Consider the following 17097-nt stretch of genomic DNA (forward strand, 5'->3'; position numbering starts at 1 on the left):
CCAAGAATTTCGCGCCTTCGCGAGAAAAGCACCAATCACAGACGAGAGGAAGGCTGGGGCGATTGGTTTCGTTTTCCTCTTTGGACAACGTCGATGGAGAAGGGCAGTTGGCGCAATGATTGCTCAAACTTTATTGGCTCTCAGAATGGGAAAAGCAAAATTTTTGCGTGTAACAGAACAGAAGTGCAAATGTTTTTCGTGATCTGTTGCGAAGATGCGAATAAACGAAGGCGCGAACACGCGAGCGCGAGTTCAATGTGGACTAAGCTTAAAGCGCCACGTGGTTCCCCTGCAAGTTGACTTTCCTTACGAACTCCAGTTTTGGCTTGGTGAAGGCAGGAGGCGTACCATTTCTATGATTTTGTCGCGTTTCAGTACATTTTGCGCACTATGATTCTTTAAAGCATAGCGCGACTTCAGTGGATCCCCTACAAGTTGACTTTCCTCCTGAACTCCGGATTTAGCTTGGCGGGAAGCGCACTTATAAGTCCCGCCTACAAATGACTCGTGCCTTCGCCAAGCCAAAACTGGAGTTCGTAAGGAAAATCAACTTGTAGGGGATCCACTGGACCCGCGCTTTGCTTTAAAGAATAACTGAACTTTGCATAGATATCACTGATTGAATTAGAAAAATTCGGAGACGTAATAATACAACCATTTAATTATGAAATTAAAGATTATCTAACTTGACGGGTAATACTTTAACGGTAACACGCCGTACTTCGAAACAGTTCACTTGATATTATACTTCAAAAGAATTAATAAGAAGGAAACGTATTTAGTTCTCAGGTAATAAACTTCGTGAAGCAAATCGGTCATCTTATTTTCAATTTTTGTTTGTTCAATATAAAACCAACTAACTGTATTTTACTTCCCGTTGGTCTCCTTGGTTAAAAAGTCTATGAGGAAACTAGGTTTTTAGTGATTTTCGACCATTTAGGCACTCTTAGGCACGTTGGATTTTTTCTCTACTTTAGTCTTAACCCACAATGGCGGTAAATATATGCAATTTTGAACTTTAAAAAAAACAGTTTGACCAATCTGCGGGGAGGGATGTGCTATAGAATTTTTTTTACTATTTTTTTCACATTCCCGAGTCCCCATGGTCTAATTAGTCAGAAACCAGCGTTGGTTAGGTTAGGCAGATAAAATATAATCCTACCAAAACACATTCGTTAGTAATCAATTCAAAAATATATTAAGTATATCGCAAGTGTGTTTCATTTCATCTGGAACTTTGTGTTTTGTATTGTTTGTTTAACGCTTAACCTTGGCGAAATTTATACAAGCTGTCAGCGGACAGTCACTACTCTCCCTGGCACCAAGAAGATGGCGGCCTCCCCTCCCTCCTGTCTGTTCCCAAAAATTTCGACAAATCGGTGAGAAATCCCTCCTTGTATGTAGACTGTACACTTGTGTTTAAGGCAATTTAATTAAACTTACGTTTTACTCCATTTAAACTACTCCACAGAAATATAGCTTGCCACTATGGAGCAGTAGTAAAGGAGACAGGGATACATTTAAGGCAAAGGAACCTGGCAGTAATACGACATGCAACGTCACGCTACCTTCCACTAGTGCTAAAATCTTACCAGGTGCAGGGGCTTAAATATCTTTTATTCTGTAAATAGCTGGCGCTGGGGGTGGAACTAAGCTCGAATTGCCTAGTCCCTATTTTTAAGGAACTTTCGTTGTCACTGCAATAAAATTTCTCAACGGAAAATACCGACAGAAAAACGTCAACGGTTTTTCGTATGAAAACGTTTGCTGTTTACAATTGCAATATTTCCGTGGAGTAGTTTTAATGAAGTGCAAATAAAAGTTTCAATTCAGTGCCACAGTGGAGCAATATGCTACGAGACGTAAATGGATTAAAATAAACTTAATTAAACTTTAATTTAAAGACAATTTAAAACACTACAACATTTTTTCGTCCTTTCTTAAGGAAATAAAGTATTTAAAATTTCTCTCAGTATTAAGTTAGGACTAGGGCGGAAATCGTTCGGAATGACAGTCCTACAAAGGGAACACTCGTATTGCTTGGATTTTAGTTGTTTTTCAAGACATTTCAAACAGAAAGTGTGGCTACACTTTAAACTCACGGAATCTCTATTCATTAAAATGCCACAAATAGTGCACTGAAATTGTTCTATCACTTTTTCAAGGAATTTCTGAAATGATAACAATAAATAATATTAATTTCGCAAAAAACAATTCGCTGGCAAGCATAAGCGTGAAGGTAAATTACAAGTCTTTTAACGGGTGGGGGGATAGAGAATGGTCATTATTAGGCCTGGGCTGGTACTTGCACTGCAACTTGTTTTCCCCCTAGAAATTCGCGGGTACTCGCGAGTCCTCAGCAAAGCTAGTAACTCTACTCGAAGAGTTCATTTTTCTTTGAACGAATCTAATTTTCTTGGCCAAGTCCATTTCTTCTTCGCGAGGAAACTAACCAATTAGGTAAGAGCTTCTTGACGTCATGAGTTTATAGAAAGTATAGTGCACGATGTTGGCGATCCAAAGGTTAATTAATTTTTAGGAAAAAGGGGCGATTTCTCATATTACACAGAGCGAACAAGTTTAAACAACAATGTGTAAGTTTTCTTTTTATGATATCTATATATTTTTTGGTATTGTCATTAACCTCAGCTAGTTTTGATGGAAAGGATAAACCGGGTGGCCTTAAATGAAGAGTTCAGGGGTGTGGCTTAAGAAGATAGCTCCTCCTACTGAGGTAATGTGCCTAATTGGCTTAGCGTGAAATTTCACCATTTTACCACTCCCTAGAGAGACAATTCTAAAGATACTAAGAGTTGATTGGAGAAAGCTATTTTCTTAGTAAGGGTGGGCGAATACTCGTGATCGTCTATGACGAATAATTCGATCGAATATCGAGACGAATAACTGTCTCGGTGTTCGTTTGAAGCCATTTTTACTATTCGATAAATATTCGACAACCAATTTCGCAAAGGGCCTTGATACATCTTTGTAACAAGGTGTGCAGTCAAATATTAACCCCTAAAAATGTACTTTCACTAAAAGCATAGTCATTTTCGAATAAATATTTTGTAAAAAATGGCTACTAACAACCTCCTTTAGTACTGATATTCGCCAAGTATTCGCGAATAATAGGCCTAATATTCGACGAGTATTCGATAAGACTATAATTTCGTTAAGCCTAATTATTCGATAATCGATTAAAAAATCATTATTCGTCTCGGTATTCGATAAGAAAATTTTTGGGTATTCGATATTCGTCTCGATAGTAAAAAGTGGTATTCACCCATGCTTAAATGGGAGGCAACGAGTGATCAAATTGTAATAAAATATAAACTTACTAATTCGCCTTTCTCACAAAGCAAGTTGCACTCTTCCCAAATCCTTTTATTCACGCTATCCTTTGACATCAGGGCCGCTACTCTTTCGGGTATAACGTAAGGAATCAGTTTCGTTTTCTTCGCTTCGGGAGCATCAGAGTCTTGAGGAGATCTCTTCCTTTTCCGGTTCTTACTAGAAGGTTTTTCCTTGCTTTCTTCGTTCGTTTCTGACGATGAAGCTTCATTTAACATCTACAGAGGAAATATTAATTAAACTCTGCTAAAAAATTAGTACTATTTCTATTCAAACCAAAATATTTCGTTGCTTCCAAATTAATTTACCTGCATTTCTATTCCGAGATCTTGAATTCTTTTTTTCCCTTCTTCAGTCCATGGGGCTGGTGTTGGATCGTCCCTTTGGAGAAGAAATCGCCAAACTCTAAATCCGGAACGGCCTTTCTGGGGCCAGTATTTGATCACCTACAATTTTAACTTTAGTTAGCTACACCTGAACACTAAATAGGTTCATAAAATATCAGTCTTCATGTTATTTCTTCACCTTATAGATTCCATCGTATCGATAACCTTTCTCAGGACAATACTTGGAGTGTTTAAAACCTTTGAAACCTCTTAAAACCCTAATGGGTTTCCCGCTCCGCCAGTCTTTGGCTTCGGCTCCCTCCTTATCATTAAACGGCGCTGCGCAACTTTTGGCTAACGCTCTAGAAAAGTAAATTTAATATTTTACGGTTATTTAAATGATCGCGACTATCAACTAATGTTAACCATTAAGTGCTAATAGCGTGTAAATCTGTCATTAAATTTTAAATTAGTTTCTCAAGATAAAATATAAAAATAATACATTTCATATACACTATAAAATATACCGATGACTGATATCATAATTTTACTGTTTAATCGGTTCGAGGTTCATTTTATTTAAGGTGGTTAAAAAGATAAATAAATCAGTCCAAATCAGATTCACTGGGTTTAAATAATCGGTTAAAAAAATGAACATTGATTCATTTACGTGGACCGTCATAGATTCTCGTAAAGCGACGCCTGGTGAGGCGCTGTCAAAGGCTTAGTGTATAAGGAAGTGTAAATAGGAAGATGGACTGCAAAACCGAGTAAAGTTAATTCTCGCTTGTCGTTCACGAACTAGCTCTAAATTAAGTCTCTAGCATTATAAAAAAATTTGGTGTTATTTTGATGTTAACGACACTGTTATGACATAAAAAAAGTAGCAATAATAACAGTTCACCCGTGTTTATCGCCAGCGCGAACTACAGATCTTTAAATCGGATGGTGACAACATATTTATGATGTCATAATTGCTTGTATGCCTAATTTATTTTCCCGTCTCGATTTTCAAATAACAAAACTAAACTCGAATGAGGCTCAGTTTCCATATTTTCTTTTTGGTAGATCCCCAAAACCGTATAGAGCTATATCAGTTGAAGGGGGAAAACGTCACAGTTGGGCCTGCCAATAAACGGAGCCGCTTTTCACCCTCCCTCCGTGCGGGCCGCTGAAGAACTCTATGCTAAATTTCCCACACAATATGGCGCCTAGGCGGGGACTGGCGAAACCCCGCCTCAAAAGCTCTTCTTTCCCCCGAATTGAAATATCTCTATACTTGTCGAAAACTACTTACTTGTTATCTCTGGTTAGAACTTGATCGCAAGATTGCTTCGCCGTTCTCTTATTGCCCTCTAAACTTCGGCCTCCACTTCCGGTGTAGTAGAATCTGTCGCCTTCATCCTAAAAAGAAATGAACCCGTTCATATGTCCGTGATGAAATGGGCCAAAAATGTTGCGCTTCTATCAAATAGGCGTTTCCCACACGCAACAACAACCACATAAGTGAAGTTCAAGCTGAGTATTTTATTCACTAGAGGAAGTGATATCCCGTAGAAAGGACTGCATCAGCGAGATATGTGCGACTTAAATCACCAGTAGCCCTTTTGTGAACATTGCAGCAACACTCACTACGCTAAAGGTGGGTTTTAATAATAATAATAATCTAGGCTTTCTCTATGAAGGGATTTACACACTAAGCCTGTGGCTTGTTTACATTGCATAGAGGGGTGGTAGTTAGCCCCTATGCCACAGCTAACCTACAGCGCCCAGTATACTAACTATTACCGTTAACCTCGGCAAGTTTTGATGGAAAGGAGAAACCAGGTTAGACCGCGGAGGAAAACTCCTTTTAACAAGCGGGGAGAGAAGAACTTGCAAACCCTACGCAGAAGGATCATTTGTACCCAGATTTCCACCCGGTGCCACAGTCCGGGATCGAACCCGGGACCTCTTGCTGGATTATAATACGATTTAACACATACGTTCTGTGGATAATTTTCGACTATGCATGGATAAAGATAAAATAACGTGGATAATGGATAGATATTGCCGAGCTCTATCTTTAGAGAACAATGCATTAGAAGCGCAATACAATAAAGCTTCGCTTGAAATTTCTACACGGATTTTCGATCTACGCTGCACTTGAAAAATGGGCCATTATTTTGAGAGAAATCTTAATACGTTATGATCCATCAACACCATTTTAAGACTAGGCGTTGCATTTGAGGCAACACATCATGAAACGACCTCTTTAATTCTAAAGTCAGAAACCCATTTTCCCCTCTCACTGGAATTAAGCGACTCCATCAGGCGTCATATTTTTTTCGACAAGCCAGATCTTAGCATCACTTTTTTCCAAGATAGATCGAGCGTACATCGAAAATCGGGACTCTACGAATACTAACAAGATCGTCTTCATAGCCGCCAGAAAGCACTATCGAAAAGGCGCCGTCCTCTTCCCGTCCATGTATTCCACCAACTGGTAGGCGATGAACGCCAGATCCAGCGGCTAGATTCCTGTACTGCCAGGACATTCCTACTACTATTCCCGGTATGGGTCCAAAATGATCCATGGGCACAATCGTGCATTCTTTGGTTCTTCTGGCGCAAGCCATGCCTTTACCCCAATCACGAGTGGATGGTCCGATGGACACTCTCGAATTTTTTTTATTTTTCACTTCTTGTCCGGATCTGACAATTTTGCAATCTCGGCAGTAATAATCGTCCTCGGGTACCGAATCCAGTTTCGGTTTCAAACACCAGAGGTGAAAGAATTTCAAACAGCGATCGCACTGGATTTGTTGGTCAGGTGCTTCTTTACCACCACACAGTGAACACGAACATTCGCGGCACTTAACAAACGGTTTATCGTCGCAATAGTCACATTCGGGTTTTTTAAGTCCTATAGGAAGGAAGGATAACAGTGAACAATTTAAGCGATATACTAAAATTGGCTGACAAACAAACAAATTGTACTTTTTAGACTAGAGCCCTTGAGCATCAGTTCATTTAAGGCGGCGTCTCTATCTGCCAAGAGGACATTTTCTTCTATAATATACAGTTCATCCACTAAATGAATTTTGCAGTCCTATAGCGCAGTGTCGTCAACTCTGGATGGAAATAAAAATACGATTGAAGGAATTGAAATGTTTTTAAATCTTTTTTCCGAGTCTTAACATAAATTATTTAAGTATTGTTAAGGCCTTGAATCCACTTTTCTTTTGATTTGACTCTCAAAAATTTCATAGAAAAAAATAGTTTTTTTTTTCTTTCAAGGAAAGATAGGATTTTATGGTACTTCGTCGAGAATGAAAGGATCAAACCATTAATTTTAGGAGTTTAAGAAGCGATTAAGATGAGAAATAAGTGAAATAAGTGAAATTAAAAACTTTAACATCCTCTTTTACTCTAGCGCATGCGTTAACGGTGGACTAAATTAATTAGCTCAATCAGCAGGTGCTAATTAACTCTTAGCTATAATTACAAAATTCATACTGAGCCTTTGAAATTCAGCTTAAACGCGCAATTAGTTTAAAATATGAAACTAGGAATTTTAGAGAAAATATCGGGGAAACTGGGGTTGACAAGAAATTGGGTGTTCCCTGATTAAAAGCAAACCTGCCAATAATTATGATAAACGAGAAAAAAATAAAATACCCAAGCAAGACGGTTCCAACGACAAATTTCAGTTTCCTTGCGCTTTTACGGTTGACGATCATATCGTAATAATATCCAATTTTAGTTGGAGCGTCATCGTTATAATTCACCATAATCTTAGATCCAGGCGTCACTTTGTCAAATGGCACCTTTCGTCGCGCTCTTGGGCGAATACTTCTTAACGGGAGATCAGCCTTAGTTTTGCTAGAAACAAAACCAAACCAAACCAAAAAAGGGGGTTGGCACTAATTTCGAGAAATTGCCATGAATTAGGAGTAGGCAAAGGGGTCAAAATTTCCCCCAGTAAGCGTCAGACCCTCACTGTGCCACTCAGAAGCCTCCCCCCACTAGCCTTTCACTCTGAGAAGCTTGCCGCCATTTTGGTGGAAAGGGGAGGAGCCATTTTAAGCCACACCTCTCTGGCAACTCCATATAGCTTCTGAATATACTCACTCCAGTTCAAACTCAACGGAGTAAATCAGTGAGTCTCCTGTACTGTTTGAGGTTGAAGGTTGATGGGCTTCCTCGGCTTGTCGAGCAATTCTGACAATTTTGGCCTCCACCCAAGCCCCTTTAAACTCCTGGAAGTTTTTTGCATCAACGAGTTCACCAACATTAAAGTACAGACTGGTTGCTGGTTCAAGAGTTGGCGAGTTACTAATCTCTTCCTTCAAAGCAAAAAAATAAATAAAGATGTGTTAGAGACTTGATGCCATCTTTGAGCGCAAAATGTACTGAAACGCGACAAGGAAAGTCAACTTGTTGTAGGGGAACCACGTGGCCCGCGCTTTGCTTTAAGCCCATGACTATTTACAACAACAAATAATATAAACAGAAGGGAATAAGAGAGAAGGGACACACTTTATATCTCCATACTGCTTTACACTCGTAACAACAGTCTTACTAACCTCAAATCAACTACCCTTCACTGATTGGCTATCTAACTTCTGTCTTAGCTGTGACGTCACATAAGAAGGTGACGTCTCGGTTGACGAATAAAAAGTAGTTTTGTTTACAACTTTACACTAGCTGAAGGAGATAAAAATGGCCGAATTTCATGTTGATAAACGAAATCAAGCTGCGCAATTAATTTAGATGCACGGGAATTGAAAACATACCAAAATCAGATAATTTGAACGTAATAAATAGATGAAAACGAATTATTTTGAATTAATATTAAAAATATAAATTAGTTTCAATAAAATACATACTTCAAGTTATAATTACACAAGAACGAAACATCGACAGCCCTAAGCCTTTGGAGAAAGAAAATCTAGCAGACAAATGGGCCGATAACGCGGAGAACTTAACGAACTATTTTTGCAGTAAATTGGTTAAAAGCTGTGTACTTGCGCAAAGTTTTCGCGGTTCTCTTGAGGTTGGTCGGACTCTCGTTACCAAACCAGGCTCTAATGTCTCCCTTCTCTCTTATTCCCTTCTGATATAAAGTTCAGTAAAGGGGGCGCTGCTTACAATCTACTCTATATGGTATCTTTAAGAATTGATGCCAGTCTGGGAATTAAGAATATTTTTTAAACTAGTTCTTGGGATGAAAAATTTTGATCTAGTTCCCCCCTTAGTTTTCCTACAGATTTGCAATTAATAAACTGGGTCCCCCAGGACCAGTAACCTCCACTTTTTTAAAAACTGGTCCAAACAATTAGTTTAAGACCCACGCAATTTCCCCCAGCGTACTTGATGCCATCTTTGTGAGAAACGCAACAAAATCTTAGAAATGGTATTCCTAACATTAAACCCCATGACTAATTACAACAAATAATGTTACGTCAAGAATTGGGGCGCTTCTAGAAAATACTCAATTAATTTTGGCAACTGCAACTTGTCTAAATGCAATGTTGTTACATATTGCCCCTTCATGAACCAAGTATGATTAAATTTCAGTTATGATACGTGGTTGGTTCCATTACTGCCCAAAATGTAAAAAGTTGTAACGTTACGTACAATGTCGTTTGTAGTGGCTTCTTCATTAATGGCGGTTTCATTGTCAGTTCCAGTTACAGAACTACTTCCCTTTTTACGTTTGACTTCAGCATCGACATTAACCTTTACGAAAACTTGCAACGTATGCCTTTCTTCAATCCCATAATGATACAGAAAGGCGTCTTCGATGGTACCACATTCATCGGTGTGCTTATCGGTAAGCTGTTTTGATTCATATTAATTTAATTTAATTAATAAAAAAAAGGTAGATGAATACGGTAGGATTTTACTTTACTTAACTAACTCAACCAACACTTGATTCTGACTAATTAGGCCACGGGGAGGTCGGAAAAAATAGTGAAAAAATTCTAAACCCGCCGCAAGTTGGTCAAAAATTTTTTTGAAAATTTTAAAATTGCATGTACTTACCGCTATATACTAAACAGCATTATGCACTCAATCTTTGATAATATGCCGGGGGGAGGGCAACTATAAGAACTTCAAGGACTCGCGACGGAAGTATAGCTATGGTATTTTTAAGACCTACTGAATTTAACAAAACCATTCATTTTTGGTACTGAGATCGAAACGTAATCTGTGTAAAATTCCAAAATATTGCGTAAAGAAAAATTTAGAAATGCCAAAAATAAGGAAAAGGAGAATATAGGCGAGAAATGGCGAAAATTACATTAGCGATATTTTAGTTTCTAAAACAAGCATTAAAACGGATCTTTCCTATTTACGAGGCTGCCTTCGATAGTGGGATTTTTTTTAGTAGGATAGTAGTAAAAATAGTAGTATTTTTCCTAGATCAAAAAGCTAGACCGATGACGGAGAAAATACTATGGACAGCTACATTTGAATACTCATTAGGCATATTTCAGAAGCAACGTAATCACGTTTTCGTATGATTGTACTGTTTTAACATTTTTTGATTATTAAACCTAATGTTCTCAACGACATTGCCAAAAAAATCATTTTGCGCTCAAAATAACGAAATATATGTCACCAAAGGGAACTTCCCCTTATCTTGGCCTCTCAACCAGGTGTCAATAGTCGCCCTATTGTGAGGCCACTCCTAGTCTCGTCTGGTTCCATTTTGCTTGTTTATTCTCTACTGGCCTCTCAAGTAGGCCACTACTGACGCCTAGTTGAGCGGCCAGTGTAATTGTACCCGTGATTCCATTTTGCTTGTTTATTCTATACTGGCCTCTCAAGTTGGCCACTACTGACGCCTAGTTGAGAGGCCAATGTAATAGTCCATGGTTCCATTTTGCTTGTTTATTCTCTACTGGCCTCTCAAGTAGGCCACTACTGACGCCTAGTTGAGCGGCCAGTGTAATTGTACCCGTGATTCCATTTTGCTTGTTTATTCTATACTGGCCTCTCAAGTTGGCCACTACTGACGCCTAGTTGAGAGGCCAATGTAATAGTCCATGGTTCCATTTTGCTTGATTATTCTCTACTGGCCACTCAAGTAGGCCACTACTGACGCGAAGATGAGCGGCCTGACACCTAACCTAACCTAACCTAACCTAACCTAACCTAATCTAACCTAACCTAACCTAACCTAACCTAACCTAACCTAACCTAACCTAACCTAACCTAACCTAACCTGACCTGACCTGACCTGACCTAACCTAACCTAACCTAACCTAGTTTGAACGTTAGGCGACTTAGGACACCTAGTTTAAAGGCCAATGTTATACTTCCATTTCGTTTTTAATATTTATTCACGAACGGCAAAGAAGCCGACGATAAAAACATAGGTAAGAGACCCATGTATTGTCCCTAGTTTAATTTTGCGTGTTCATTCTCTACTGGCCTCTCAAGTAGGCCACTACAAACGCTTAGTTCAGAGGCCCGTGTAATTGTCCACGGTTCCGTTTTGCATGTTTATTTTCTAATGGCCTCTCAAGTAGGCCACTACCAACGCCTACTTGAGAGGCCCGACATGAAATTTCACCCGCCTCGCCTAAACCAAACCTAACCTAACCTGGTCTAATCTCGTTTGAACGTAAGGGCATATCTGTACTGGCCTCGCAATTAGGTCTCTTAGGACCCTAATTAAAAGGCCAATGTATTATTCCAACATTTCGTTTTGCTTGTTCATTCTGTACTGGCCTCACAATTAGAACACTTAAAACGCCTTGTTAAAAGGCCAGTGCATTACCCCATTTCATTTATCCTGTTTATTCACGAAAGGCTAAGTATGCGCCTCTTTACACGGAAAAAGACAGTAATATAGCAATATTTTGGAAAAGGCGGCAATTTATGGTTAGTCAGAAATAATTTGGAAAAGGCGGCAATTTATGGTTAGTCACACTATTTTCTCCATCATAGGTTTTGCTTTTCCATGTAGGGGGAATACTACTATTTTTTCTACCATCCTACTAAAAAATTTACCACTATGGAAAACGGCCTCTAAAATAGGAATGACCCATTAAAACTTTTGGGAAGTATTTAAAAGTAAAACAATATTTTGAGAAAAAAGGCACTAATTGGTTTTTAAGTAACTAGGCCTAATCGCAAACAGAAATTTTTGAAAAGGTGGTAAATTAGCTAATAAGTAACCAAACCGAACCCTAAATAATAATATTTGAAAAGGTGGATTTTAATTGAGAAAAAATTAGGAATTGGGCGCATTATATTTGAGTTGTAAATGAAGTAATCATCAAAACTTTGGAAAAAGGCTGACTTTAGTTGAGAAATATTTCAGAAAAGGTTGCATTCTATTTGGGTTGTAAATGAAGTAATCATCAAGTTTTTGGAGCAGGCTTCAAATAATTTGGGAAGCAAATGAACGCAAAGGCAAAATTATGGAAAATTGCGCGAATTATTTGGAAGTAAATGGTAATATTTGTAAAAGGCGTCATATTTTACGGCAATATTTTGGAAAAGGCGTCATATTTTACAGCAATATTTTGGAAAAGGCGTCATATTTTACAGCAAAATTTTGGAAAAAGCGTCATATTTTACAGCAATACTTTGGAAAAGGCGTCATATTTTACAGCAATATTTTGGAAAAGGCGTCATATTTTACAGCAATATTTTGGAAAAGGCGTCATATTTTACAGTAATATTTTGGAAAAGGCGTCATATTTTACAGCAATATTTTGGAAAAGGCGTCATATTTTACAGCAATATTTTGGAAAAGGTGTCAAATTATACAGCAATATTTAGGAAAAGGCGCCAAATTTTACAGCAATATCATAAAAAAAACTCTCCGTGAGAAACGAAGTGTGGCCTCCACCAAGTGGTGTTTCTCGGGTAATACATTACGGCATAGCCATAAATATATTTGGAATTTCTAATTGTATTTAGTTCTTCTCTGGTAATTTGAAACCCTTTACAAAATATCGCTGTTTGTGTTTAGATATTTCAAAAAGAATAAGACGCCTTTTGCAAAATTTTGCTGTAAAATATGACGCCTTTTCCAAAATTTTCCTGTAAAGTAGAACTCCTTTTCCAAAATATTGCTGAAAAGTAGAACTCCTTTTCCAAAATATTGCTGTAAAATTTGGCACTTTTTCCAAAATATTGCTGTAAAATATGACGCCTTTTCCAAAATATTGCTGTAAAATATGACGCCTTTTCCAAAATATTGCTGTAAAATATGACGCCTTTTCCAAAATATTGCAGTAAAATTTGACGCCTTTTCCAATATATTGCTCAAAAATCGGACGCCTTTTCTATAATATTATTGATGTAAAATATGACGGCTTTTCCAAAATATTGCTGTAAAATATGACGCCTTTTCCAAAATATTGTGGGTTATCTTCATTTTCTTCCCATATAATGTTACGCCTTTTCCAAAATATTGTTGTTTATCTTCATTTATTTCCCAAATAATGTTACGTTTTTTCCAAAATATTGTGGTTTATCTTCATTTACTTCCCAAATAATGTTACGCCTTTTCCAAAATTTTATTGTTTATCTTTATTTACTTCCGAAATAATCTACGCAATTTAGCAAAATATTATTGTTTATCTTCATTTACTTACGAAATAATCTACGCAATTTAGCAAAATATCGTTGTTTATTTTTAAAATTGGAGCTTGCTTCAAATATTTTTCTATCCTGGTATGAGAATTGTACTTGTTTCAGCGGGTGTTTAAAATTTCATAGCTATTTTTCCGCAGTGTGTGCTCCCTGATTTCCGTCGCGAGTCCTTGTTATTATATTTACCCCCAGGTAGTTTTTCAAGATCGAGGGCAGAATGCGTTTAGGCGCGTAGCGGTCTTAATGGCGGTAAGTACATGCAATTTTCAAATTTTCAAAAAATTTTTGGACCAACTTGCGGCGGGTTTAGAATTTTTTCACTATTTTTTCCGAACTCCCCGTGGTCTAATTAGTCAGAATCAAGTGTTGGTTGGGTTAGTTAAGTAAAGTAAAACCCTACCATGAATACCAGGACAACAACGGAAAAAGCGCAACTTACCACTTTCCCTTGAAAGATTAAAACAAACCTATTTATAGGAATATCTATAGTTTGTGATATATCGTTCCTGAACGTTTCAACTGTTTTTGTTTTAGAAAAATCACTCGAATTAATGTTAAAAATCTTGCCCGACACCGAGCCATCAGCGTAGGAGACTTTAACCCGCATGTTAAATGAACCAAGTCCAAGCCGCGAGTGTCGGAGTGCGGGTTACTTCGCGTGTGTTTCGCAACTGCCACCGACCGCCGTGCGATTCGCCCTAGGCTACAACAGTTGCAGTTATGGAATTTCCCGCCTTTTCTAACCCGGCCAGCAGGGCCGCGCCCCGGAACTCGAATCGCCGGTAGCGCTACCATAGAGATACAAGAGGAACAGTTGAGAGTCATTTTTGTGACGGTTTTAGGGCATTCGCCCCTTCGCATGTGTGATGGGGTGAAAGACTGGTGGCGCCCCCCTATCGACGAGCGAAGGAGTTATTAATAAGGATGAGCTTAGAGCAGTGGCACTCTATGTTAACTCCCTATAGGGAATAATAAGTCAAAACCTCGGAGATGCCATTACTCCATTTTATACGAGCTAAGAGCGGAAAAACGTATTTTATAAATTTTACACCTGTAAAATCTTTTAAAAAACACTTGGAACTTGTATTTCTACTTACTTTCGAGGAAATACCACCGTTTTCTGAAGGTAAGAGTATTTTTTTATACATTTATTAGTAATAAAAACATTTAAGGCGAGCTAAGCCTTGGTCTTGTAAAACACGGCAGATTAGTGATTTTGAAAACGACGCTAATCCTCGCGCTAATCACTAATCTGCCGTGTTTTACAAGACCAAGGCTTAGCTCGCCTTAAATGTTTTTATTACTAATAAATGTATAAAAAAAGACTCTTACCTTCAGAAAACGGTGGTATTTCCTCGAAAGTAAGTAGAAATACAAGTTCCAAGTGTTTTTTAAAAGATTTTACAGGTGTAAAATTTAAAAATACGTTTTTCCGCTCTTAGCTCGTATAAAATGGAGTAATGGCATCTCCGAGGGTTTGACTTATTATGCCCTATAGGGAGTTAACATAGAGTGCCACTACTCCTTATTAATAACTCCTTCGCTCGTCGATAGGGGGCGCCACCAGTCATTCACCCTATCACACATGCGAAGGAGGAGAAGCGAAAAATCCCTCACAAAAACGTTCAAGGACCGCTTTCCCCAATAGTTTGTCTAGGCTTTAATAGTGTTATAATGTCTATGAGCGCTACTTGCGCTAGGGGAATTTCCCGACTTTTTAAAAGGAGAGCCACGGCCAACTCTAATAACGTGCAAACTATAAAAGCAACCTTAGCAACAGCAGAGGTGGATTAGGGGAAGTTACGAAAGAGGCCGAATTTCAGGATGGGCAAATGCTTTATAAAAGCGATGGGGGAACATAGAGCTACTCTTTATTTTTAAGCCCCCCCCCCAAAAAATGAGAGAGAATTCGCGAGGATAGCAGGGTAACGATAACCCCACCTCAGTGTTGTTCTAAGTGGCACAATTGTGCCTTTTCGGCACATTTTAAGATCTTCAGCACCGAAAGTACATTTGGCCTGTTTAAAGCACATTTTCAAATTTCATTTTTAACATTAGCGTCTATGGGACGAAAATTCCGCCACTAGGTGGCGCCAAAAGCCTATCGTTGGGGAGGACGGAAATTTTCCTACCCCCAGGGGGGGAAAAGCACATTTTGAAAAAAGCTTCCATTGGATCAGCACATTTTACTATTGGGGAAAGCACCTTTCCAAAAGTCGAAGGAACAACCCTGCCCCACCTAACGGATTGAAAAGAGCGTCTGCTTTAGTGTATGATGTACAAGGCTTACTCAGTCAAGAGTCGTTTATAGTTAGAAATGGAACAATCGTCGGGAGGCGCGGACTTTCCCATTATTAAGAAGTTAATAGAACAATTAAAAAATGATCTCAGCTATTTTGTGACTTCCTCTGAAACTAGAGTAGCGTTGGTGGCCCATTTTTTAAGTTCCAAAGCAGGGTAAATACCTTTCCGTTTAACATCCGATTTCTTTGGTGGTATTGTGACGGGGTTTATTAAAGTCAAGCACTGGATTGAAACTGATTTAAAGCGCGGCAAAGGCTTAGCTATCTTTTCCGATTTTTCGCTACTTTTTGTCGGTTTTTTATCTATGTTACAACCTACTGAATTATTTCTCATATTTTGTTTGACCATTAAATAAAAATTACATTGAGTTGATACTTCTTCATAACTTTTAGAGCTGTTAATACTCATAATAGGTCGCGAAGAGTTTTCAAGCTCGACTTCGGAGGCCATTTTCTCAATTTCCCGTGTTAGAGAAGTTATTTTTGCAACCCGAACATTTCATGACAACCATTCAGTATCCAGTGACGAAGTTATGGTACACATATTATGAACTGATGCAAAAATGTAATAAAATAGGCAAATTTCCCAAGAAAAACGTTTAGGGATAACGCACCTCGCCAAAATATGGAGCTTCATGTTTTCGATGTCTAGTCAAATGTAATCGCGATAACGGAACGAAACTTTTATAAATTTCATATTAAACTGTACTAACAGTTCGAATAAGTCTGAAATATAGGATATTAAAGGACCTTTCGTAAAATTAATGGATGATATAGGACAGGTTCAAACATTTAGGATTTTATAGGAATTATAGGACCGCTGGGCTTCCAGTATTGAAAATAGTTTTCTGAAACTCATTTACTATTCTTGAATTATAAGAGGGGCAAAAACATTTTGCATCACTCAGTGTGGTTTCCAATGTGCTAAGGTTGTACACCATAGCCCACTCGATCACGCACTCGACAACGCAAGCTGCTTGCGTCGTGATTCGCATGATCGAGTGGGCTATGACAGGACTAAGGCTTTTAATAAAACCATGAGTTAATAATATGTTAGCTCCCTAGGGAGCTAACATATTATTAACTCATGATAAAACCTGTCTTTGTAGACAAAGATGGGAAAAAGTAAGAGATAAGTGTAGAAAATTAATTGCCTGAAGTACAGTTATTAAATTTTCACTTTTGAACACATGATTATAAAACATCAATTATTTGAAAAAATTCTTATTTTAGTTTTTTCACCAAAATTTCTTCAGTAAAATATTTTAACAGGAAACATGCGCTTTATTTTAAAAATAGTACAAACTTACATATTATTTTCTATGAAAAATTTACAATTAGCATTAATCTATATAACTATGAATATACAGCTGGGTTACGCTGTCTAACCTCTCGATAAGTTTTTGGCGGGACTTGTGCACCAAAACATGTCTTAGACTTGTACACCAACACAAGTCATATGCTTATCGGTAATCTAGCTTAATTTCCTATAACAAAAGTAGGGAGGTTTCTTA

General features: G+C 38.0%; 1 protein-coding gene across 1 annotated transcript; it reads right to left on the reverse strand.

Moving 5' to 3' along the window:
- Positions 1 to 1930: 1930 nt before the first annotated feature.
- Positions 1931 to 10003, reverse strand: LOC149621215 (E3 ubiquitin-protein ligase UHRF1-like). The gene is made up of 10 exons (XM_089854296.1): positions 9300 to 10003; positions 7791 to 8005; positions 7338 to 7541; positions 6657 to 6790; positions 6086 to 6582; positions 4975 to 5081; positions 3877 to 4039; positions 3660 to 3797; positions 3339 to 3569; positions 1931 to 2171 (listed from the first exon to the last, which is right to left on the reverse strand). Exons 4-10 carry the CDS (start codon positions 6679 to 6681, stop codon positions 1941 to 1943), a joined length of 1392 nt encoding a protein of 463 aa, XP_089710422.1. The 5' UTR covers positions 6682 to 6790; positions 7338 to 7541; positions 7791 to 8005; positions 9300 to 10003; the 3' UTR covers positions 1931 to 1940.
- Between the last annotated feature and the right edge of the window lie 7094 nt (positions 10004 to 17097).

The sequence above is a fragment of the Phalangium opilio genome, unplaced genomic scaffold (genome assembly GCF_054372755.1).
Source record: "Phalangium opilio isolate 3A_F unplaced genomic scaffold, DU_Popi_V2 ptg000209l_1, whole genome shotgun sequence".
Lineage (NCBI taxonomy): Eukaryota > Metazoa > Arthropoda > Arachnida > Opiliones > Phalangiidae > Phalangium > Phalangium opilio.

Coding starts and splice junctions, on each gene's coding strand:
- LOC149621215 (XM_089854296.1), bottom strand. CDS start 6,681: ATGCTCAAGGGCTCTAGTCTAAAAA. Junction 6,583..6,656: donor CAAGGGCTCTAGTCTAAAAA/GTACAATTTGTT, acceptor TCCTTCCTATAG/GACTTAAAAAACCCGAATGT. Junction 2,172..3,338: donor TTTGTGAGAAAGGCGAATTA/GTAAGTTTATAT, acceptor TTATCATTTCAG/AAATTCCTTGAAAAAGTGAT.